General features: G+C 36.8%; 1 protein-coding gene across 1 annotated transcript in view; it reads left to right on the top strand.

The window, feature by feature from the left end:
* The window catches only part of STK4 (serine/threonine kinase 4), an 86163-nt gene that overhangs the window by 25973 nt on the left and 33027 nt on the right, over positions 1 to 27163 (top strand). The window contains exons 9-10 of the mRNA XM_016204857.2: positions 85 to 271; positions 20012 to 20169. Coding sequence (XP_016060343.1) covers positions 85 to 271; positions 20012 to 20169 — 345 coding nt within the window. The remainder of the gene's footprint in view (positions 1 to 84; positions 272 to 20011; positions 20170 to 27163) is intronic.

The following is a 27163-nucleotide window of genomic DNA, read 5'->3' as shown; positions in this document are numbered from 1 at the left end:
AATCAGAAATATTTGGATGATAGTAATTCAGAAAACTCACTTTTGATCCAATTAGCTTCAATTTGCGATTTTGCCCCTTTACAGGAGGAGGATGAGTTGGATTCTGGCACGATGGTTCGCGCAGCGGGTGACGAGCTGGGCACCGTCCGTGTGGCCAGCACCATGAGCGATGGAGCCAGTACTATGATTGAGCACGGTGACACATTGCCGTCCCAGCTGGGCACCATGGTGATCAATGCAGAGGATGAGGAAGAGGAAGGGACGATGAAAAGTAAGGCTCTGATCAAGAGTAGTAACTCCTTGGGCAGACCGTGCATGGCCCAGAGGAGACGGGCCGTGGTCACACAGGCTGTCTCGAGGCCTCTTCTGTCACTGCAGCCAAGAGTAGAAGTGCTGGAGGGTTGTGGGGACGGCATGGGTTTGGGGAAGGGGCGAGCTGGCGGTGGAGTCAGAGGCAGGGAAGCATCAGCAGTGAGAAGGGCCTGACTTTGAACCTGCATGGCCATTCTGTCATTGAATGATGTCATTTTTCCTCCTTTTCCCGGACCTGTGGAGACAAGCACGTACATTGATTCAATGCATAATTCTGAGCTATTGAAATTCTGACCTGTTGACTGTACATATCTTTAGTCTATTTTCATAATACTTTGTGCTTCTAACCTAGGTTTACCAATACTCAGTGAATCTATTCAGAATGACTGTACAAATTTAAAAGCCCTGGCAAATCCCTTCAAGCATAGCCCGTCTCTGCTTCTTACCCTGCTGATCCTTCTTTGCCGCTGACTGAGGCCTGACACCTGAGCTCAGCTACCATGATGGTGCCACCCTCTCTTACCTTCTTCAGTTGTTTCCCTTCCCCTTACTCTGCATTACAGACCAAGTCACAGAGGAAAGGAATTTGAGAGTATAAAGTGATAATAATTGATTGTGTAAGTACAATTTAACCTAAACTTTGCATGGGTTTAAAGCATTAAAAGTCTCTATGATCTTTTCATCATCATTTCCTCTAAACCAGGGATTGGCAAACTATGGTCCACATGCCAAATCTCGCCTGCCACCTGGTTTTGACCAAGTTTTATTGAAACGTAGTCATGTCCATTCATTTACATAGTGTCTGTGACTGCTTTTGTGCTACAGAAGCAGAGTTGAATATTTGTGACTGAGACCATGTGACTCCCAAAGCCTGAAATTTTTGCTGTCTAGTCCTTTACAGGCAGAAAAAGTTCTCTAACCCCTGCCCTAAACCCTCTGCTTTATGACTGATTAATTCATTTAATTAATTTTTCTTCAGTGCCTATTGTATCCCAGGTACTTTGGTAGATGCCGAGACTACAACAGGGAATGAAGGAACAGTCTTTGCCCTGAAGGAACTCACTATCTAGTGTAGGGGACAGACCATTAATTATACTTTGGTATATGAAATGAGTTCTAAAATAGAGGTAATGTAGGGTGTTGTTGAAGCAAAGTGGAAGAGTATTTAATTTAGAGTGGGGATTACTGAAAATTTTCTGGAGAAGAAAGGCAGGCAGGTTGGCAAGTGAGTAGGGTGGGTTGGAGATGTTCCAGAGAGGGAGTAATGCTCACAAATTCCTAGAGGCAAGAGAAAGGCCCTGAGTTCAGGAAAACTGCAGCTGGTTTACTGTGACTGGAACAGACAGTTCCTGGGCTGTGGTTCTTAGGGGTCCCCTCTAAGTTTCACCTTTCAGGTATTCATATTTATAATCAACCCTTTGTTTTTAAAGGGCAAAGGTTTTCTTTTTGTTTTGTTTTGGGGCCAAGGCCCACTCATCATCTGCGTTTGGCCTCTAATCAGAACCATGCAGATGGGACAGAGTAATAATACTGCTGGTGGGTGTGTAAGTCGTATAGCTTGTCTGGAATGTAGTATGTGTCGAGTTCGAAAAGTTCAAACCATTCACCCAGTAAATTCCGCTTCTAGGAATCTGGCCCAAGACAGTAATTGCAGATATAGGCAAATTATGTTCCAGAATCTTTTCAAATGTGTTACTTAAAATTGTGTGTGTGGGGGGGAAAGCTGGATTAATTTAAATGTTTAGTAGCAGATGCGTGGTCAAATAAATTATACAACTATTGGGTGGAATACTACACCATACAGAAACATTAAAAGTCCTGTTTTGGGGGAAATATTTAGGATATATTATTGAGTGAAAAAGAAGGAATCAAAATTATAGCATGACTCCAGTTTTACCAAAGTAAAAAAATATATTGTCATATGTTAATATATACATAAAAAAAGACTGGGAAAAAAACCTAGAGAGAAATAAACAAAATATTAAAAGTAGCTATTATCGGTGATAGGATTATAGGTATTTAAATTTTTTTCAAAATTATTTTCTAGTGTTTCTCAGAAAAATAAAATCCCTCTGCAAATACTATTGATGTCATAATGTGTCCTGTAAATTAGGACTTTAAACTATGCATTGTCTTAAGAATCCTTTTTCTCCCTTCCTCCTTTTACTGCTTTTTATGTCCTTAAAAATGGATATTTACAAAATGACATTGTGACTTCCTACTAGTTTAAGTTCTTACTGTGACCTTAGGGTATGTTTCATCTCCTAAACTCAAGATTGAAGCACCCTAGGTATATTGTGCTTGGTGTTACATAAATTATCAAGTGAATGCTATGAACTAAATTTAGTTTTTCTTTTTTTTTTAAGTAGCACATGTGATTTGTTAGGAGGGTTTGTTTTGCAGTAATAAGCTGCTGACCTCTAATTGTTTTCTTTGACTCTGAGTGCCCTATCTTCTTTTTGTTTGAAGGGCTTTAATTATGCAGATGATTATAATCACTGTGTAATATATCTAGGCTAACCCATTAACATGTGTTATGCATGCACAGGTTATGGAAAAATCTGAATTTTTAAAAAATATATTTTTTTATTGATTTTAGAGAGAGAGGAAGGGAGGGGGAGAGAGAGAGAAACATCAGTGATGAGAGTCATTGATCAGCTGCCTCCTGCACGCCCCCTACTGGGGGGTCAATCCTGCAACCCGGGCCTGTGCCCTGACCAGGAATCGAACCTTCGATCTCTTGGTGCATGGGTTGATGCTCAACCACTGAGCCACACTGGCCAGGCAGATCTGCCTTTTGTAATTTAAAGAATTAATTTTGTTCCTAATGTAATTTTCATTTTTCAAGTGCTAATTAATTCAATGGGTTGTTCAGTTTCTGAGCTTGGATAGTTTTAGCATGCCTAATGAGAAAATGCATCTTTTATTATAGTCATAAAAAAGACATTTAAAAAAAACTTCAACAGTCACAGCTGAGTGATATTAAATATACTCAATTCACAAGCAATCTGCTGCACGTCTTATAATCCAGTTTTTGAGTCACAAGTTTGACAGATGTACCACTTATTTTGAGATCTTTACCTCTTATTATTTTAGGAGTTATTTAAACTTTTCATTATGGAAAATTAAAACATACACAGTTGCACAGAATAATATCATGACTCCAATGGACCTATCACCCAGTTTCAAAAATAATTAACTCACTGCCCATCATATCTCAGTCCCCCTCCCAAGGAAAGTAACAAGCTGGATTAACTTAAAGCAAATCTTAAGCATTATATCATTTCTTCAGAATTGATTTTTAAACATTTAAAGGAAACTCTTTGACTAAGCCTGACTCAGACACTATCTGTGTTGTTTTGGATAACTCACTTTCCTTGTATGGGCCTCAGTGCCCTAATCAGTAAAATTAAAGAATTATTTTTTATTTATTTTTAAATGTTTATTGAATTTATTGGGGTGAGATTGGTTAATAAAATTATATATGTTTCTGGTGTACAGTTCTCCAACACATCATCTGTGTATTGTGTGTTCACCACCAAAAGTCAAGTCTCCTTCCATCACCACTTATCCCCCCTTTGCCCTCTTCTACCTCCCCCACCCCACTTTCCCTCTGGTAATAACCATACTGTGTCTGTGTCTTTGAGTTGGGTTTTTTTGCTTAATCCCTTCACCTTTTTCACCCAGCCCCCAGCACTCCTCCCCTCTAATAGCTGTCAGTTTTCTGTATGAGTCTGTTTCTATTTTGTTTGTTTATTTTGTTCATTAGATTCCACATATAAGTGAAATCATATAGTATTTGTCGTTCTCTGAATGGCTTATTTCACTTAGCATAATGCTCTCTTGGCCCATCCATGCTGTCACAAAAGGTAAGAGATTTCCTCCCTTACGATGGAGTAGTATTCCATTGTGTAAATGTCCCACAGCTTTTTTATCCACTCATTTACTAATGGGCACTTGGGCTGCTTCTAAATCTTGGCTATTGTAAATAACACTGCAATGAGCATAGGGGTACATATATTCTTTCGAATCAGTGTTTCTGTTTTTAAAAATATATATATTCCTAGAAGTGGAATCACTGGGTCATAAGGCTAAAGACTTTTTAAACTTATGTATTTTTCTTATAGCTCTAATAGTCCACGCATTTATAAGAATCATATAACTCATGACTAATACTAGGCATCCTTGTTGGGGCCCTCAGGGGTTCTTTCCAGAGCAGTCTTTAGATCATTTCTCATTTCCATAGTATGTGTGTGGTACAGCCCAGGAATTATATTTCTAGAAGTTGACTCTTTCCCTTACATGGGCAGAAGCCATTCCTAAGCCATGTCCTTGAGTCTTGGCTCCTATTTTTCTGCTGGGAGTTGAGTTCTATCTCCCCTTTATCAATGTGTCTTGGCTCCTGTCTTTATCCCAATTCCTGTTCCCACATCAGCCTTCAAAGTAGTCTCTATGGTTTGGTTTTCCCAATGGGCCTCCTTGCTTTTGCCATCTGCATATTTTTCTGTCTTGGTTTTAGACACTACAACGGGTTTTTTTTGTTTGTTTTGTTTTTTTTAACCTTGAATTTCTATGTGTTTGGAGCAAGGGGGGCAGGCCTCTAGTGCTTCAGCTCTTCCAGTCATCTTGACCTGTCTACAGCAATGATATTTGTATACTTTTCTCTATAAGGGAACAGATTCAGAGAGGCTGTTATTTGCTCACGGTCACACAGCAAGGAAGTGGAGCTGGGAATTGAAAGAACTTGAGAGTCTGTGCTCCTTTCACTCTATTAAACTCCTGATTTGTTTTGGATGGGCATTAGATCCATACTACACAACTTACCAAAATTCATGGTAAGACTAGTGCTGGCTTCTGGATTCCAGAGATATTTATTTTTAGAAAGAATTACTATGTATAAATTATTTCTTTATTATACTCAGGAGGATAGACATTATAACTGTTAATAATTATTATTAATGTTTAGGAACGTAATATATACCAGGCTCTATGCTTAATCCTTTATAAGCATTTCACATATATTAATCATTACAACCATGCCGTGTGATAAATACAGCCATATAGTCCCCCCACACCCCAATTTTATGGGAACAGAAACTAAATTGCAGAGAGGTTAAGTTACTTGGTCATGATTACATAGTAATAGAAGAGCCAAGACTCGATGCCAGATATTTTTATTTCAAAGTTCATGCTCTTAACCATTATATTATACTGCTTCTCAGCAGAGCCCTTTATTAAGTTTTTGAGCGACAGGACTAAGACTCATGTTACAGGTCCTATGTTGGGAGGCCTCAGCCTACATGAACATACCTGTCTTTGCTGGTTATTTGAATAACGGGTCTCTCTACATGTTTCCCCAGGATTTCCAGAAGCAGAGGGTGGATGATTTTCAAAGGGCGTCTGCCTCTGTTGATAGGTTAGTGATGTTGTTACATGAGGGAGTATGTTTTGATTGTATATATCTGAATCTGCAGTAAAGAATCAGATTGCATTTGGAGGAAGGAGATTAGAGTGGGGTGAGATTTGATTGCTTTATAGGACACCTCCAGAACACCTGTAAGAACCATATTGGTAAACCATGGCCCACACTACTTTGGAAACACATATCTGGATAAAATATCAGTGTGAGGACTTTGGAAGGTGTCTGCTATTTGTTTATGTAAGTGGTTTTTTTTATAAGGTCTATAGAAGAACTTTATTTGCCCCAAGAATAGAAGGACATATTCCGGAAGTGATATGTGAGGTCCTGTCAGTGTTAGGATCATTATACTTCCTTTGGCCAGTAGAGGGAGCTCTGTAATAGGTTATGAGTTAAAAATGCATTCCCATTTGTCTTCACAAATCTCCCTTCTATGGTAGGCTTCAAGATTAGCACCATTATTTATTTTTAAATCTGTTTTAAGTAACCACAGCAACACTAGGGCAATGTCTTTATTTTATTTAGGTAGGAGTTTGGATACTTCATACTTGGCAAAGTTCAAGTAAGACTGAAGCCAGCCAAAACCTGTCAGAATAGTTTAAACTTTTCTTCTCTCTTCCCAGATTTCTCAGAATTCTTAACCAGAATTGATGTTCTCTGTATGTATCATGGTACCATGCATATAGTTTTGAAACTATCATCATCTAAAATGGCCCTAACCAAGTGATTGAATAAAGTTAAAAAATAAAACTTCAAATTATTGTGCGGAACTGACTTGGGGAAAATTATTTTATGTCTCAAAATAAATATTAATAATGACAACTTATAGTTTTTGTTGCCTAGCCTCTTTGGTTTTCATCTAAGTCACTTCCATGTTGCCTACACAAAAAGTCTAATGCTTGCTTGCTTGCTTTTGTGCTGATTTGCTGTAGTTCTTATGTAGATACCAATGTTTTGTCAGTTTTATGCATTGTAAATATTTTTTCCCAGCTTGTGACTTGTACTTTTAATTTTGCAGGGTCTTTCCTTATATGACATGAAGTCATATATGTCTGAATTTTTTTATACACTATGCTTTTTGTGTCTTCTTTAAGAAATTCTTCGCTGCCTAGATGTCTGATAGTCTCATATTTTTTTCTATTAAGTTGTAAAGTTTTACTCTTCACATTTAGGACTTTATTTAATTTGTCAGGCACTTGTTTTTGTTTACAATATGAACTATAGTTATCTACTTTTATTCTTTCCATCTGAAAGACTTTTTTTCTCCCTCCATTCAGATGTTTGGTTCTGTTGTCTTCTCAGGCCTTCTTTGACCATCTATCTAAAATAAATTCTCCTTTCTCATAGATTACTACTTGAAATTTAGATCATTAGTCTTCCATATAATTTTTAGCCACAAATTTCGTAAAATAGCACTGGGACTTTGACTGAATTGCATTGAATACACAGATTAATTAGGCAGATTTGCCATCCTTATGAAGTTAATTCTTCCTGTTCATGAACGTGGTTTATCTTTTCATCTGTTTGACTTGTTTCTTCTATCTTTAGATAACTTTGTAATTTTATCCACAAAAATGTTTTAGATCTTTTGTTAAATTGATCTTTTTGGATTGTTTTATTTGTTTTAGGTTTCCTGGAGGTATTTTTTTTTTAATTGTTTATGAAGGCAGTCTTAATTGTCTGTGAATTACAATCTTAGTTTTTCTTTTTGCTCTTTATATTTATATATTTTTTGGTCTTACTAAGACTTCCAATATGGTTTTATTTATTTATTTATTTAGGTAGTTAATCCTCATTTGAGGATACTTTTTCCATTGATTTTTTAAAATATGTTTTTATTGATTCTAGAGAGAGAGGAAGGGAAAGGGATAGAGAGAAAAAAACATCAATGAGAGAGTAACATTGATGAGAGAGAAACATTGATTGGCTGCCTTCTACACGCCCCCTACTAGGGATTGAGCCTGCAGCTGGGCATGTGCCCTGACTGGGAATCTATCCAGTGACCTCATGGTTCATGGGTTGATGCTCAACCACTGAGCCACACCAGCCGGGCAAGAGATTTCATTTTTTAATCAAAGTTGGTGTTAAATTTTATTGTTTTTTTTTAGTTGAACACTGTGCTGCTTAGTTTTGCTGCTTATTAATGTATTCAGTTAACACTGTCGTTTTCCCTCTTAAGTTCTGTTTTAGCTGCATGCCATAAGTTTTTGTATGTGGCACATTGTAAATCTTTTTTCCCAACTGTGGTGCTTTGGGCTTTTTACATATTTCTTTTTTAACCCATGAATTACACAGAAGTGCTTTTAAAAATTAAATGTGTGAATTTTAAAAACTGCTTATTTTTAATTTTCAGTTTCAGAGTATTGGGTTAAAGATTATTGTCTGTGTGATATCAGTTCTTTGGTATTTTCTTGAGACATTTGTGCCCTAGCATGTCAGTAGTATGGTTTCTGATATTGGTATTTGGTGTTATCAAGACTCACAGTGTGATGATAAAGAGACAGAGTTTTATAAGCTGGTTAGCCACACTGATGGAAGAATAAAGCAGGTGTAGTAAAATGTTAACATTTGAGGGATCTGGGCGAAGGGTTGTCTTTGTGACATTGCAAGTTTTTTGTACATGTAGAATTATGTCAACATAATGTATTAAATGATTTTCAATCCATGGTTTTCAGTTTTTAGAAATATGTCTCAAGAGGCTACTTTGAGATAGTTTATAAATGGAAAGAATTTCATTTAAGAGTTTCCTAATAAAATATCTTGAGGTTGTTGGTTTTTACTAACTGATTGAGGTATTATTCCTTTCATTAATATTGATAGAAATATGTGCTTTAGAAAATCAGGCATATCACGGAGGTTTAGGAAAATGTTAATTAGTATTACTGTATGTAATTCTAAGTAATCTCTTGGGCAGTGAATACCATTAGTACTGTGAAAATTTGGAAATTTTGTAGGTACTGTCTCCTGTGTATTATATATTAAATGATGTGATATGTGGGTTTTGTTGGTATGTCTTAATATGCAGAAAAATAGTTTCACCATTCCATTCTCAAGCAAATAATATTTTTTTAAAAGAAGAGAATTTCTCCTGTGTTTTATTTGATCATTATCAAATAGGTCATTAATATGTAGGAGCTAAAATGAAAACTTCTAGTTCTGTACCAGAAGCATAGAAGGAATCCAAGCTTTCAAAACTTTAAAAATATTTTGGTAAATAAAGTATATTATATTATATCTATTTGGTAAATATAGGCTTTAATAATACTTTATATGTAAAGTATATTTGAAAGCAAAAAAAATATTTTTTGAGGCAACAATAACAAAAAAATCTTGGAGCAACTGAGATAGCCTGATTTGCATAAATTTATAGTTTAGTAGTTAAATGCTGTTGCCTCACATGAGGAAATGACAGGCCAAAGAATGACCACTTAAAGTAATATGTACCCCATGTACTAAAGACTCGACATGTAGTTCTCCCCTCCTAGGGCACACTGGCTCTGTGACTCACGGCTTTCTTGTCCTCACCACATTCCCAGGAGATGCAGAGCAGAGCTCCCCTCCTTATGTCCAGGCCTCTGAGGCCACAAGGGGTGGCAGAACTGGAATGACTGAATTGAAAGGTGGTTTCCACTGACTCAAAGCCTTTCAAATTAGACTCAGTGAACTAAAGGGAATGAAGGGAAGTTTTTCTTTAAAGCTTGCACTCTGTTCATAAATTTCTAATTTTTATTTTAGAGCAATTGCCGCATTAATCTCTTTGAAATAGAATTTTAAAGCATAGTGGCATAATTAAGTTTGGGTAACTTAGAAGCATGTTTTAGGTAAATTACTGTGATGATGTTATATGGTAAAAACATTCTGTATTGCTAGTTCCCCAGAAAGTCCTAAGTTTTATGAAGACACCTATTGTTGTTCTGAGTTTCCTCATGTTAAAACCAAAGTCCAGGCTCTTGTTGAAGTGATTTTATTTCACCACCATCCATTAGATACTAATTTCGGAGCTGCATAAGATGGAAATTCTTGACTCACAGCCTATTTTCTCTCCACCTGCAGTTGTTTGAAGGGGGTTGTTATAACATTGCCTCCCTTGTGTGATATCTGTCTCATTCTCTCGGACTCAGATGATAGCATTTGCAAGGATGGTAAACAGAACATAAAGGACTGCAGGTATTTTAGCACTTCTTTTACCACAATAGGCTTACTGTCCAATTTCTGATCCCCAGGATGTTTAAAACTATCATCAGAATATTAAGTGTTCATGTAGCCTAGCCACTCCCCAGTCAGCATCATATGAGAGCTTCAGATAGCGTTACTGTAGTTATACCTACCAAAGCTAAACTTAAAACATTTAGTTTTGTTAGAGTCATATCTCTGAGTAAAAGCAAGAGGAAAAAAAATGAGTGGTGCAAAGAACAGTAATTTGTGGAATCAGTAATTTTGTTTGAGACTTGGCTCAGAGTCTTATGGACTGGATCAGCTTGGGCAAGTTATTTCCTTTTTTTTGAGTCTCAGTTTCCTAGTCTGAAAAAGTAGGGCCTAAAAGTTCCTACTTTGTTGGGTGTGAAGATCAGATAATATATGTAAAATACTTAGCATATAAATGCTCAAAAGTGGTAGGTAGTTTATTAATTATGTGAGTCTTTTAATGTATGACAGTGGCGTTTTCATTGGACCTAAAATTTCCTTGAACAAGGCTACTTTTCAGCATCCTGATTCCTTTCCTCTTGCTAGTTAGGGTTTTAGTTTTCACTATTGCTATTATTGATGTTTTGTAAATGCCACCTCTGTGTCTGAACACTGGCCTGAAAATGGTCAATCTAAAAGAAGGTCGCTTTTCAGTTTCAGTAATGTTTTTAAAAATGTGCTGAGGAGAGAGGGAGGGAGAGAGGGAAATTTCTTGTAAATAAGATGATAGGTGTTCTGAGAATCTGTTAAATAGCTCAAAATACAAGATGGTAGATTTTAAGGAAGGCTAGACTTTGGATCCACATGAACCTTCCTTTGTAGAGTTTCAAACTCTTATCTTACTGTGGAATGTATTACTAACTGGAATTTTTTTCCATTCCTAAAAGAGTCACTGTGGTTCACTGGGCATTTATCAAAAGCTCCCTCCTGGGTGAGATTTACAATAGAAGAGCAAACATCTTGGTCCTTTGACTTTTCTCACAGTTGCACAAATAATTCAAGGTCATTGTGCCAGAGTGGAGACTAGATCCTAATTGTTTGTGCAGTTTTTCTAACTATGTCCAGATGTTGGGCCCACTTTTTATCTTTGGAAACCATTCACATTCTTGATTCTTTTGGAATGAGCCAAAAAGCACAGACTCTTGGTGCCTGAAAATTCATTCAAAACACCCTGCCAAACCACATGTTAGGATATGAAAGTACCAGATTTCAGTGTAACATGGGCAGAAGGCTCAAGACCTATCTTTTGGGGACGATAAGGTTCTCCATCATAGTTCAGTTGGTGAAAGGCAAGCCAAGAGGGGGCAGTAGCGTGATGGAAATGAAGAGCAAAAGAAAAGAGTTCCAGAAGATATACTTTGTCTCTTATGCCTGAGAGGCAGGTAAACCAGTTTCATTCAGTTAGGGGGATATATTTCTCTGGTGCTCTAAGCTGTTTTGGGCTACCTACTTCTCTTGTTCAGCTAGAAAATGGAGATGCATTTTGATAAACTTAAGTGGATCTATAAACAGAAAGTAAATGATTCTCTTAAATGTTTATGTTCTAAAAAATATCATTTGGAATCAGTATTTGTTAAAAATAATTATTTAATACCAAGCAGGAAGTATTTATTAGGTAGTCACTATGTGACATTACTGTGTACTGTACAAAAACCAACTGAGACATTTACTGCTGACTAGGAATTTATAGGTAAAAGGGGAAGATGACAGTTATTATGACCATTATCTAATATTTATGGAGTGCCTACTCTACTGTACCTGTTCTTTCTGATTTCTTATATGGATGAAGCATCACCTAAGTGCTTCAGATAATGTTATTTGATGACATACCTTAGTTAAGGCTACAGGACCTCTACATATGAAGGTAATATAATCCTGAGCCAAATGCTGGGTAAATAGTATAGAAAAGTGTTAAAGGATTTGTAAGAAGGAAAGCAAAGACATGGATATACAGGTTAGAGGAGGATATTCTAGGCAGCTGCTATGTCAGAAAGGTAGAAAAAAAAAAACATTGAATATTCTGTGTGGCTGAAATGGATGTTGACTGGATATTGGAGAACACTGAATGCCAAAGTAAGGAGTTTGAACTTGATTCTGTTGGTAATAGTGTAGTGTAAAGACATTTTTATCAGAAAAGTGATATTAGAAAAAGAAAAGAAGTGATAAAGCGTTTTTTTAGAAGAGTCGGTTGGATGATTTGGAGTTTGAAAAGACCGGAAAAGGTGAGACCAATTAGGAAATTGTTGAAATAACAGTACTATGGGTTATTCTCACCTGTAAGCCTTTTGTATGTTTTCAGATGTGTGGCCTCTATTTCTGTAATTAGTAACCCTTTGAAATTTGGATTTAGATCTCTGAATACATATATGATAGCTCACCAGGCGTGAAGAACTAGAGCACCATTGCCCAGAAGTCAAGTCAGATTACAGAGAGGCAGTTATCCAAGCTGGCTAACTGGAAGAGTTATTTCAGTTGGGCTCCAGGTAATTTGATAACTTGTGATTCCAGTAATTCTTAGTGGTTTCAAAGAACATTCAGAGGGACATTTATGACCACACACACAAACTTGAAGAATAACTTGTTTAATTAAATGAGTTAATACATATATGTTCCCAGTAACAAGACCAAAACCAAAAACCACACACACATAATAAATGTCAGTTTGAAAAGCAAAACAAGTGACCTTATGATAAGGCATATTATTCCAAGAAGGAAAAGAAGTTGAGGGATTATGCAAGTCTTTTTCTTGCAAATATTCATGTGTGAAACAGAAGAAAATGCAGGCTTTGTCCAGTTTTCTAGTTTAAAACTAGAAAGAATTAACTACTATTAACTACTGGAATTAATTACTATTATGCTAGAAAAGAGTTATTGTTATAGAAATTAAGGAGAGAGTAGATTGACCATTGTGGTTTACTTAGCGACAATCTTAAAAATGAATGTTTAAAATGGGAGGGCATAAAGTTTATTGTCTAGGTGATGGTCATTCCAAAGGAAAAGATGGGCTTCAGACTTTGGTCAAGCTCCTTCCTGGTTATGATGACCTTGGCATTGTGTTACAGCTCAGATGAATCCAGAAATAAAAGTAGTAGTAGAGGAAAGAGGTCCTACTGTTTTTGTAAATTGAGTCATTGATATATAACTTGCATACCATATACTTCACTCATTTAAAGTATGCAGTTCAGTGATTTAACACTCCATAAGTTTTTACTAAGGACTGTTTTTGCCATTGCTTCTCATTTAGAATTTTGTTTAAAATGAAGAGAATATACTTTCACTAATTTCCCTTACTGTGCCAACAGAAGGTCTTAAGTAAATACGTATCTTCAAAATCATGAGGTTGCCGAGGTAGTGTTCAGGACTTTCTATTAAGACAGTGAGAGTATAAGGAGATCTGCAGTGTTAAAAGTGTTATTAATGGTTACTCAGTGCAGTGTGTAGCCCGAGTCCATCCAGGTGACTGTACCCAATTTTGACATCATCCTGTGGATAAATACACACTGGGAAATAAACCAAAGAACCACAGTGTATCTTGTACTTTTGTAAACAGTATTTTGTAGATAACTTCAGTTTTTCCAAAAGGTGACATATTTCAGTATTTTGATTACATCCGTGTTAATTTTGAGTAGGCAGAGGTAACCTAACCAACTACCACGATGTTTTGGTACTAAGGGAGATGCGTTCCTTTTTTTAAAATATATCTTTATTGATTTCAAGAGAGGAACGGAGAGGGAGAGAGATAGAAACATCAGTGATGAGAGAGTCATTGATCAGCTGCCTCCTGCATGTCCCCCACTGGGGATCAAGCCTGCAACCCAGGCATGTGATTTCCTGGATCATAGGTCAATGCTCAGCCACTGAGCCACACCAGCCTGGGGTTGAGGGATATACATTTCAATAAAGTTATTGAAATGCAAAAAATGTGCAATTCAGTGGTTTTTAGTGTATTTATAGAGTTGTGCAATCATCACCATGATCTAGTTTTAACTTTTTTATTATTTTTAAGTTGAGGCATAATCACATATCATAAAACTCAACATTTTTTAAGTAACAATTTTGTGGATTTTAGTGTATTAACAAGGTTGTGCAACCATAACCACTGTCGAATTCCAGACATTTTCATCACCCCCAAAAGAAACCACAGTCCCGTTAGCAGTCACTTCTCATTCCCCCTTCCCCTCTCCTCAAGCAACCATTAATCTGCTTTCTGTATCTATGGCTTTGCCCATTCTGGGCATTTTATATAAATGGAATCATACAAAATGTGGCCTTAGTGCCTGGCTTCTTTCACTAAGTTTAATGTTTTCAAGGTTTATCCATTTTCTAGTATATATCATTCCTTTTTATGGCTGAATAATATTCCATTGTGTGGATATATATATATATATATATACCCTGTTTGGTTTACAGTCTAATTTTAGAACATTTTGTTTGATCACTCCCCCAAAAAACTTCACATCCTTTAGCAGTCACTTAATATCCCACCTACCCACCTCAATTTCGTAGCCCTATGCAACCACTAACCTTTCTATCTCTACATATTTGCTTATTCTGAACATTTCATATAGATAGAATTATAGAATATGTGGTCTTTTGTGGCTGGCTTCTTTGATTTAGCATGATGTTTTTGAGGTTCATCCACATTGTACCATGTATCAGTATTTCATTCCATTTTATTGCTTAATAATACTCTACTATGTGAATGTGCCACATTTTATTCATTCATTCATCAGTTGATGGACATCTGGATCCTTCTACTTTTACATAGCATTTTTCAAAGGAAAATAAATATAGGCTAGAGTTGCTTATGAATTCGCCCCTTTGTCCGTGGGCTTAGACAGATTGTCCATTTAGCTTGCCAGGTGCTGCTTACAAAGAAATATGGGCCAGCCCTAGTATAGAAATTCATGCATCTCCTCCATCAGATAAAAGAATCTGAGCAAGACATGGCTATTTCAAAGCTGGACTTTTCTGCCCTCCCTATGGCTTCAGGTTTCTGGTATTATCATTCAACTGAACGTCTTCATTTCCTGGGATACACCTGAAAAAATGCCCTAGCTCACATTGGAACAAAAAGCCTACCAGCCAGCTTAAGCCCTGGGGACAGCATTGCCTTTAATCAGCTTGGAATGATTCTCTTAAGCTTTCAGTACTGACAGGCTGGTGTCCAGCACACTTGATCATCTAGCTCAAAAGAGCTGAAAGGAAAGTTCAAAGATAAGGTTACTGGGAAAATTCCATTTCCCTGCTCTTTCTACACTCAACTTAATGGCAGTTCTGACATGTCAGGAATTTTCATTTTGGTTTTAGAGAGTTTGCAACATGAGATACAGCGAACCAGGTTTAAAACCTGATGATGAGGGTTCATATTCTCTCCTTGATGGTAACTAGCCATGAAATCTTAGGCAAATTTCTCACCTATAAGGTGGAAGTAGCAATACATACCTCAAAAGGCATGAGGATTAAGTGAAAATAGTACATTGTCTAGCACCTGGTAGGTGACTAATAAGTGCACATTTTCTTCCCTCCTACTTTCACGTTGGTCATGAAATTGTGATGAGACTGTCATGTGAAAGCAAATGTTCTCATTTTTTCATGTAAACAGTGATAGATGTTAGACAAATGATTATACTAACAGACACATTCCTTTGATGTTTATGCCATGTTTTACCTATTTATTCTTAAAGATTTTTAAAAAGTTGATTTTTTTAGAGAGAGTGGAAGCGAGAGGGAGAAAGAGAGAGAATACATCAATGTGAGAGTGAAACATCAATGAGCTGCCTCCTGCACGCCTCCTAGTGGGAATTGAGCAGGTAACCCGGGCATGTGCCCTGACCAGAAATCAGACTGGCAAACTTTCAGTGCACAGGACGATGCCCAACCAACTGAGCCACCCCGGCCAGGGCATTCCTGGTTTAAAGACCTGAGTTTCTAAAATCTATCAGTATTGCACCTGAAAGGAATTAATCAAGCATCATAGAAGTACATAGTACTAATTATACAATTTTTATTGTTAGATATGGTGCTTTCTTAACAAAGTGTCCTTATGGTTTTTTGTAGCAGTTCCACAGAACATATTTTAAATTACCTGTTATTTCTATCCAGAAGTTGTTATCAGTCATTTTTCTGTGCATATATAAAGATGGATGGATAAACAAACATGAAATGACAGAAGTAATGAGGAGAGGTTGGTGTATGATATATGCAACTTACTCTTAAACAGTAAGCGTGTATTTTCTAAGACAAGAGATATTCTTGTGTGTGAATTTCCTAAGAAAGAGAATATTCTCTCTTTTTTTTTTCCATTAATCCTCACCTGAGGATACTTTTTCCATTGAGTTTTAGAGAGAATGAAGAGAGGGAGGGAGGGAAGGGGGAGGGGAGGGGAGAGGAGAGAGAGAGAGAAAAACATCGATGTGAGAGAGACACGTCGATTGGTTGCCTCCTGCATGTGTCCCAACCGGGGCCTGGATGTAACTTGCAACCCAGGTGTGTGCCCTTGATCGGGAATTGAACCCAAGGCTCTTCAGTGCATGGGCCAACATTCTAACCACTGAGCCACACTGGCCAGGACAGGACATCTCTGTTGTTACCATTCTACCGTTGTCAAGTGACAATTTTTCTAAAGAAGAACTCTCCCTTCTCTCCCCAACCTTCTTCACTTTCAGATTATTACCCTGAGCTCATGGGTTCTTTTATTCAGTTTAATCTTTGATGCTCACTGAGAAAGTGTCCCAGAATTTACCAGTTGAGCCTCTCAAGGTGGCTTCTGTATCCTGTCCCCATCAGTTTTTGAATACTTGCTTGCCGTTTTTTGACACAAAAAGGTGTCCAGGCCCGTTTTATATTTTTTCTTCCCTATACCTGGAATTAGCTATTTCTCTTAAGAAGCCTTAGTTCCTTTGAGTGGAGAATGGTCTTTAGAAACCCAGATCTGAGCTCTAGGTGTGCTCATTGGTAATAGGGTGGTGTTGCTTCAAAGCCTTTAATGAAAAAAGCTCAGAATATGCTTTTAAAGTAAACTATGAGTTCATGTTAATACTTTCAGTTCAAATATAACACCACAGGATTCTTCTGGACATTCTCCTGTTTCATATTTTGATATTTAGATATTGCCCAATGTCCTTTGTAGGGCTTGAACTATTTTGCACTGCAGTTCAGCAGTGCAGGAAAGCGCGTGTCCCCATATGCTTACCAGCAAATAAAAAGTTGTCAAGCTTTTGATTTTTTGTCAATCTGAAATGTAAGCAATTGCATCTCTAAGTAGTTTTGATTTGTTTTTCTTTTTATGGATGAACCTAAGCATTTTTTTCATGTTTAAGGACTAATTGGATATCTTTGTGTACATACTGTCTTTTCAGGTCTTCAGCCCCCCACCCCACCCCCCTTTTTTTTTGGTCTTCTCTTTCTTGATTTTTCAGAATTCTTTATGTATTTAGGAACTTATCTGTCTAATATATAAAGAACTCTTAAAAAGAAAATTCTTTAAAAAAATTACAATGTTTGTTGCAAACATTGTCTTTCAGTTCATCCTTTGTCTTGGTTCATCGTGTATGTGTGCCTATTCATTTTTAAAAATTTGTGATGTTTTCTTCACACAAAGGGTTATCATCTATCCATTTTTTATTGCATCTGGGTTTTTGCCATAGTTAGAAAGCCTTTTCCACACCCAGGTTTTAAATGTACTCACACATGGTTTCTTCTGGTACTTATGATTTCCATTTTTACAATTAGAACTCTTCTCCATTGGAGTTTTCCTGGTTTAAGGTATGAGGTGTGGATCCAATTTAATCGTTTTCCAAATAACTACCCAGTTGCTTGGATAGCCATGTGGGCTTTCTATTTTGTTTCCAGACTTTCTACTCTGCTCAACTGGTCAGAGTATCTAGGGAGGATATTTTGTATAAAAGTACACTGAACACCTCATATGTCAGCAGTTACTTGGCTCAAGGAGGCTCTCTGGACACTCCTTTTTGATGTCTGGGTTATGTGTGGGCTTGCTGCAGAGTTAGTGCTCCCAGAGAAGGGGCCTAATCAGAAGGACTTAGCTTCCTGACCTGTCAGCAAATCCCAAACGCTCCCATTTTTACAAGTTTTATTTTGTTGTAATTCCTTCAGAACCATCTTATGAAATAATACTTTAAATTTAACTTAAAAAATGAATGGTAAACATGAAAAGCACTTAACATCATACCTAGAACAAACAAAAGAAAACACGCACTCAGCATATAGCAAATATTTTGTTTAATTCCTAATAAGTGAGGAGGCAACAAACAGTGAAGTGAGCTACTGGCAACATCTGAAGGTGGGCAAATCTGGGATTGGCTGCTGTTGCACTTCGAAGTGGAGATAGTAAGTGGCAGATGTCTGAGAGGCGGTAATGGTGCTGGCTTGAAACTGGACTAGGCAAGGTCAGGAGATAAGATTGCAGGGAACAAGGGTTCCAGGAGAGAAACACTTCCTGTTCTTTATCGCCTAGACCCCTCCCCACCCATTCCTCCTCCTCCTCCTTTCTTCTGTGAATTTACTGGAATGCTATTTGGATAGCACAGAACCATGCTCAGAAATAGGATGAAACCAAGATATCTTTTATTTAAATTTTACTTTTCAATTACAGCTTATATTTAATACTATTTTATTTTCGTTTCAGGTGTACAGCATAGTGGTTAGACATTTATATAACTTAAGAAGTGCTCCCCCAGATACCTCTAGTACCCACCTGGCACCATACATAGCCTATCCACTTCTTAAGGCTCTGAACCTTCTAGTCTTTTTTCCTGGTTGCTGAGGAGAAGGGCTGTAGACCCACATGTTCATGGAAAGCACTAAATAAAAACTGTACTTTCCAGTATTAGACTCCTAAGCACAAGCACAAAGCCCCTTCAGCATATGAGATAGGTACCTTGAGCTAGCTAGGTTTTTAAGTCATGCCAGGTAAAATTGTTCTTTTTGCTATTGTTACTTGTTGTAACTAGTAATTGCTATCTTCTGCTCTCATACATAACTGCCCTGCTCGGTAACTGCTGATGCTTTTCTTAAGGATGGTTTGAGGCCCAACCTAAGAATGTCTTCCCTGACCGCCCCAGCTTGCAAGATTTCTCTGTCTTCTGTGCAGCTGTAATTCTTATGATCTGTTCTATCTATTTAATATATATCCTGTACTGTTTTCTTTTAAAAAATGTTTAAAAGAACTGTGGTGTCAGATGGGTACTAGATTTATCGGGGTGTTATCGCTTCATAAGCTATATAAATGTCTAATCACTGGGTTATACATTTGAAACTAATATAATATTGTATGTAACCTGTAATTAAAAAATTAAAAATTATTTAAAGTAAAAAAGAAAAATGTTTAAAAGAAGTAAATAAAATCATCTACAATCTTACTATCAGAGACAAATCCTGTTGACATTTTGGTATATTTTCTTTCAGCCTTTTTATTTTCTCTCCTGTGAATATGATTTTACAGAATTTATATCATACGGTATATATACTATTGTATCCCATTTTCCCCCTTTACTTTAGCATAAACCATTTATAAGTGGTATTTTATAGGTTACATAATATTTCATAGAGTGGATTGCAATTTACTTGTATTTTCTTCTTCATGCATATTTTTCATTAGTCTAATTGAGATTATGAAAATAAGTGATTCATCCTACTGAGTCACTCCCCCTTCCTACTGCAGTGCCTGTGGAGAACACTATGGATATAGATGATTAATAAATATGTTTGCTTGCCCTCTGTTTTCAGTGTAATATTACAGAAACTATTTGCTATAAGGGACCCAAAAGTATTATTTGCAGTTTACTCAGTCATTGTGTCACTCAAGTCTTTCCACCTAGAGAAAGGGACCCTGAGGAGATCTTTGTATGTATTTTAGGAGGCCTGTGAATCCTCTGCAATTGTAAGAAACATTTTCAGTGAACACTTGTGCATTTTCCTGCAGTTTTCATTAGATTTTTGAAGAAGTCCTTATCTAACCAAAAGCCGTGGATCCAGAGGCTGGAACCCATCTGGATGGAGACAGACCTATTTATTAAACTTATCTGAAATCTAAGACATTAAATTTTACCTTTTCTTTTTCTTGGTTTTCAGGAAGGGATGAGACCATGCAGCCTGCAAAACCATCATTTCTTGAATACTTTGAACAAAAAGAAAAGGAGAATCAGATCAATAGTTTTGGCAAGAGTGTACCCGGCCCACTGAAGAACTCCTCAGACTGGAAAGTACCACAGGACGGAGACTATGAGTTTGTAAGTAGTGTTGGAAGTAAATGGTTATGTGTACTGAGGAAAGCGATTTGAAATATCACACATTTAGTTATGTGATTTCACTGAAAGTCCCTGTGCGTTTTCCTGTGCAGCTCAAGTCTCCTCTGGCCACCCCTGGAAGCAGCTCCTGGGCTGAGGGCCTCATAAGTTTGAGACAACATTTGACTGACATTTGAGCAGTTCTGGCTCTCTCAATTAGTGGCATCTTTTTCACTTTAAAAATCCTTTATTCACTTGCCATTTTTCTTTCATTAGTTTGAAATTGGTAATGGTAAAAGAAACATTCAGTCATCAAATGAAAATGCACAATCTTTAATAGTTTGTTTGAGATCGTGAGGCTTTATTTAAGAATTAGACTGGAGGGCAGTTAATGCTGTTTTGTAGTGTCTTTGTTGTTTTGCTAACCATTATCCTAATTTTAGACTTTCTGAGAGGGTTATTCTGAATTTTGCCCAAGGATGAATATTAAGTTGGTCCAAAGTTTCTTATGAAAAACTGGGTGTGTATTTTCCTTTCTCTGCTATGGAACATTCTCCCTCAGCCACAGACACTTGTTAATGTTCACAGAGATTTAATGAGTAGAGGCAATAAAAAATTTAGAGGAAAAAAAAAGCAAGCTGGGGAGTGTGCATTCCTTTTTTGAATATTTTTAGAAAACAAATTTTCTCTTTAGGAATATTTAATTTTACGTTCTTTTTTTTTAATTTTTACATTCTTAAATTTTGTCATAATTCTGTTGTTGATTATAAGAGCTTAGGCGTTATATTTGGATTCTGGGAGGCCTTTCTATTCCTGGCTTTCCACTATCCTACTGACTGGCTTAGAGGAAATGGTGTCACTCTCCCATAACATAATTTCTACTTTTGTGGAGTGGCAGGAGTGTCAGAGTTATAGAGCTAATGATAGAGATCTTTTTGAGGACCAGAATAACTCACCTGAAGTTATTTAACTGATTAGGCACCGAACTCATGTTAGAACCCATGTTCATTTGTTTTATCTCCTGTGTTCATTTATTCATTTATTTGTTATCTACTAGGCCTCATCATCTGTCATTACTATCTGTTCACTCATTTCTTTATTAGTTTTTTGAGTATCAATGTGTGCTTGACACTTTTCTAGGAATATAGTAGTGAATAGACTAGCCAAAACTCCATCCCTCCTGGAGGTTTCATTCTATAAGATGGAAAATAAGGAAGTGTGTGTCAGATAGTGTGTCAGGTAGTGTTAAGTGTTGTAAAAAATACAGAGTGTCCCAAAGAAAAGTATACACGCTTTTCCCGGCCGCGCGTAGCTCAGCAGTTGAGCATCGACCTAGGATCCAGGAGATCGTGGTTTGATTCCCGGTCAGGGCACATACCCGGGTTGCAGCTCCATCCCCAGTCGGGGGCGTGCAGGAGGCAACCGATCAATGACTCTCTCATCATTGATGTTTCTCTCTCTCTCTCCCTCTCCTTTCCTCTCTCTGAAATCAATAAAGATATATTTTTTTAAAAAAGAAAAGTAGCCCGGCCGGGCGTGGCTCGGCGGTTGAGCGTCGACGTAGGATCCAGGCGATAGGGGTTTGATTCCTGGTCAGGGCACATGCCCGGGTTGTGGGTCGATCAGTGACTCTCTCATCATTGATGTTTCTATCTCTCTCTCTTCCTCTCCTTTCCTCTCTCTGAAATCAGTGAAGATATATTTTTTAAAAAATAAGTAAATAAAAATAAAAAAAGGAAAGTATACACACTTTAACAGCTGATAGCTCAATTGATGTTTCTTTCCAGGTTGGAATTAATAATTGTTCAAAGTGTGTATTCATTTTTAGGGGACACCTTGTGTAAAGCAGAAAAGGGAGATTGGTGGTGTAGGAGGGTGGAGAGAGAGGTGGGGGAGGGAAAAAGGGAAGGAGGGGAAGAGAGAGAGAGATAATAGCAATTTAAAATAATGAGTTAAGGCAGCTCTTGGGCCTCGGCGCTAGCGCAGTGAGTCAGAGCCTCTGGAGACAGGCTCATGCATGATTCTGACCCACTAAGCTCATATGGGTTTCTTCTTTCTTTCCAGTCAGATGCTATAGAGATTCAGAGAGAAGGATGTGTTGGTATGTTATTAATATTGCATGATTTTTAAGTTTTCTTTTTACTCCCCTTTGAGTCTCCTGTACTCTTATTGGAGGTATCAGATAAGGAAAATGCACATTTGTGAGTGACATCTGGCAAAGAAAGAGTCAGCCCATTGAGTGAAGAAAGTACTTTGGATAATCTCACTAAGTTTAGAGAAGGGCGTGTGTCAGACTGGCTGACATATTTCCCTCAACGGTCTCTACAAAGACTTTCTGATTTCCTGGCAGCAGTACTTAATTATGGAAAAAATATTCTCTTTCTTCCTGTGAAGGCAGTTGCTATTTTGAAATGAACTTTTTGCCCAAAATGGCAAATAGGGAGTAATTTAATCATGAATCGCAGGATGTAATGCTGACAGAAATCTTTATATTTTCATGTGAAACTCAATACTTGTTGCATTTCTAAAACGGAATTGCCTCATTTGCCAAGTTGAAAATGCAACATAGATTTCCTTTAATGTTTAATATATATAGCGATTAAGTGCAAATAAGAACGCTTGAGGATATTTTCTAAAATTGGTATTTCATATTCTCTAAACAGATTGCATTTTTGGAAATGAATGCCACTTTTGTGAAAATTCAGACCCTTCCATTTTGCCATTTGTAAAGCCACTAAAGCTGTAAACTTGAATCCAGTTTGACTCATGTATCCTCCAAAAATACACTGAGATTTTAGTCTAAGATGCCTGGGTGCCAGGAGTGGTGAACAAGACAGACAAGGCTCATGCTCTCCTGGAGCTTAAGTGTGGTGAGGGAAACAGACATTGAGTCAGGTCATATATCAATTTGGGTAATAATAATTTAAAGAAAAAAGCTCAGTAAAGAGATAATGTGAGAGGAGGCTTTGCAGGGGATAAGACCTGAACAAAGATGGAAGCATGCCATGGGAGGCAGGTGGAAGGACAAACAAGTACATAGGTGCTGAAGCAGGATGTGGTGGATGTATGTAAGGGAGGAATGAAGGCCGATGTGGCTGGAGCAGAGTGACACAAGATAGCAGTTCAGATGTAAACACATCAGTAATCATAGTACATGTGAGTGAGTTAAAATCTCTTGTTAAAAGACAGAGACTCTGGATAAAAACAGCAGTCAAAATACAGCTAAATACTGTTTATAAGAGAAAAAAAAGCACTGAAAAGTTTACAACAAAGGAATAGAAAGAGATACACTAGGCACATACTAAAAAAAGTAGGCCAAACAATATTAATATCAAATAAAATAGAATCCAAGAAAAGCAAATACTGTGTGGGAAAGAGATACATATTGCTAAAAGATATATTTGGTCCAGAAGATGTAAGTCATGATTCCTGTAAAGCATATATATTTCTCCAAAAACCGACAGAAATACGAAGAAGTAGCAGCGACAAAATGATCATAGTTGACTTAAACACTCTTTTTAAAAAGTGAGCTTTTCAGTTAGACAAAAACAAGACTAATACAATCAGTAATTTAAAAAAGAAAAGAATATCCACAGTAGTTTGAGAAAGAAAAAGAGGGAGGGAGGGAGGAAGGGAGGGAGGGAGGGAGGGAGGGAGGGAGGGAGGGAGGGAGGGAGGGAGGGAGGGAGGGAGGAGAAAGAAATCATACAGGCCACATTCACTTACTGTTATATAATAAAATAAGAAATTAACAGTAATAAAGTAGCCAAAGTCACTTTATCCCTCTAAATATCTCTAAGTATATCTCTAAATAATGCTTGCTTTAAAGATAAAATCAAAATAGAAATTTTCAAACTATTTACAAATGAATTATTAAACTACAAAATTCAGATCCCTATAATTCAAACCTGTGGGATGCAGCAAAATTGGTACTCAGAGGAAGATTTATAGCCTTAAATGTATTTTCTTTTTAGAATACAATCAAGTTTGTAGTTAAGATAAAAGCAAACCCTGGCCAGGTAGCTCAGTTGGTTACAGCATCATCCTGATACGCCAAGGGTTGTGGGTTTGATCTCTGGACACGTGCATTCATTGGTTGCTTCTTGAATGTGTCCAGACCAGAGGTATACAAATTGATGTCTCTTTCTCCCCCCTTCTTCTCTCTCTAAAAATCAATTTTAAACAAGATAAGAGCAGAACTTAGTGAAATAGAAAATGAAAAAGTTAATTGGTAAAACCAAAAGCTTGTTCTTTGGAGGGGCCTAACATTTGGCAAATCTGATCACCTTAGTAAAGGAAGAAGATAACCAATAAACTCACCTAGAGGAAAGAGAATATTACTAGAGATAGAAGAATGTTAGAATGATAAGAGAATGTTACTATTTATGATTTTATATCCATACTCGAAAACCTAGATAGATATGTCTAAACATTGTGCCATGATTGCTTCCTATATGGAAGTGTAAATCTTTAAAAATATCCAAGATATTTTTGAGCAAGAAGAGCAATGGAATTGGACTTACTTCCAGATGTCAAAACTTATAAAACCACAGTAGTGGAAGTATTGTGATATTGGCACAAAAACAGAACATAGATCAATGGTACAGAGACAAGAGTTGAGAAACATACCTGTGTGTATATAGGAATTTATTATATAATAATGATAAAATGCAAAATAATGCAAACAAGACGATACTCTTTGTGTAAATTTTTAAAAAGCCACAAACCATGCTACATATTCCTACATATCACCACACATGTAGCGGCATAGATTAGTAAAAGAGGACATACAATTATTAAGGGTCATTACCTTTGAGGAGAGGAACTTTAGTTTTAGCTGTTTTTACAGCAAGAATGTATGACTAATTAACATATTGCTTAAATTAAAAAAAGAGGGAAATACGTTTTTTTAATTTCTTAGATTTTCCTGGTTTTAGTCTAGAGTTAGCCAGAGCATCTGCAGATCTAGATGAACCACAGTACTTCTCAATGTTATTAACTTTGCAAGTATTATTGATTATTAGTTCTTGGCATCCTCAGGTTTTGGAGTAAGTTTCCTGTTTATTCAATGATGTTGTTTCCAGATTTATGACTTATTCCATAAAAAGAGTTGATAGTAGCTGGCCCCCACATATTAACTTCATCTGTTCACTGCAGTCCTCTATGTGTGCTTTGTGTGAATAGGCAAGACTGAGAGATCCTTGACATCTGCGACTTTATTCTACTCATCTTTGTATTCCTAACACCTAGCAATTGCCTGGCTTAAGGTCGGTACACTGTTTCCAATTAAATTCAGATATAGTCTTTGAATTAATTCAACACATGCAGTCACTACCCTGAGAGAGTTCATAGTGTAGCAGAGAAGATAATCAAATAATTTTGATACATTGTGCTAATAATAATAATAGCTTACATTTATTGAGAATTTACTATGTGCCAAGCATTGGTACTAGTCCTTTCAATACATTATTAGCTCAATCCTCACAATCATCCCATGAGGTAAGCAATGTTATTATTGCCATTTTATGGTTGAGAAAACTGAAGGTTAAAGAGAGTAAGTAATTAATTAAGTTTATGCAGATAGTAAGTGGCACAGCAGGGATTTGAACCAAAGCAGTTGGCTCCAGAAGCCCATCCTCTTAACCACGTATACTGTATGGCGTCTCTCTAGGCTATTCCGGTAAATTCTGTTTATAAAGTGCATATAAAAAGTGTTGTAGGAGGCCAGAAGAGGGAATAAGAACCCCAGGGAAGGCATCAAGAAGTCTCATTTGAAGGGTATTTTGAAAGATGAATAGAAATTCTTCAGCTAGAGGAGGAGGGAAAGGGCATTCTGGGCAGAGAGGGAAGTGTGAGTGTGGAGGCGTTGAGGAATGTGGAATGCCAGGAATTACTGAGAAACTGTACTTGGAACATACAGTGGGAATGGGGGGGTGAGAAAGAGGGCAGAGGGACTGAAGGAGAGCCTTTCAGGTGAAATAAGTGAGTGCCCAGTGTGCCCTCACTTTTGCTGGAAACATGTGGTCTCTTTAGATTTTCCTTTGGTGAGTCACAGAAATTAAAAATAGAATTCTAAGGAAGCAAAAAGAGCTAATAATCTAATATCTCTCTGAAGTTGTGTGATAATGGGTCCATGAGGATATAAAACCATTAAACTATTAATTTGAAATTAATTTGATAAAAGTAATAGAACCCGAACAAGATTGCTTGCTCCCTTGTAAAGTTATAAGCCATTCATAGCTTTTCGTGGTAAGGAAGGGTAAATTTTAGGTCTCAGTTTTCCCTTGGAGGCTGATAGTCACTGATTTTATGTAACTTTATCTTCACCATCTTTTCCTAGATTGGGGCTCCAAATATTATGGTTATGTAGAGATTTCTTTGGGTTTTTATAAAGAAGCTTTACTAAATTATTAGGACATAATTACTTTTTTTTTTGTTAGGTTACACTTTTTGCTTTTGGCTATACACTTTAGAAATTAGACATTTGGTGGGAGATGAGATTATTACCTTATTTAAAATTTAAAGTCATGATTGCTATGGTAGAACAGCTGCTTTATATACCATGTTCAAATTAATATTCTCAAGGATGCAACTTGATGTTTTGTGGGAACCCAGGTATCTATAAATTGAAACTTTATCTGCCATCTTATAGAAACAAAAAAAAAACATTCCCAAAACATTCAGTCTTTGAATTTATGGTCCATTTGTTTAAAAATGAATTTTTAAAAATTAGTGATATCCTTAAATACCCCAGCCTCCATTGGTAAGATAGAATCTAATGAAGTTTCCATTACTAAACTATAACAGTCATCAGCTCATGACTAATGCTCCACTTTTAATATTCCCACCACTTTCACCACTTGATTATTCTGAAAAAAATACCTGGCATATTTCACTTTTAAATATTTCCATATGTATCTATAAAGATCCCTTTAAAAAACATAACCACAATACCTTTATCATACCTCTAAAAATTAAGAATAATGATTCTTTAATG

Source organism: Miniopterus natalensis, chromosome 7 (assembly GCF_054644295.1).
Source record: "Miniopterus natalensis isolate mMinNat1 chromosome 7, mMinNat1.hap1, whole genome shotgun sequence".
NCBI lineage: Eukaryota > Metazoa > Chordata > Mammalia > Chiroptera > Miniopteridae > Miniopterus > Miniopterus natalensis.
This window is presented reverse-complemented; position numbering and strand designations above follow the sequence as displayed.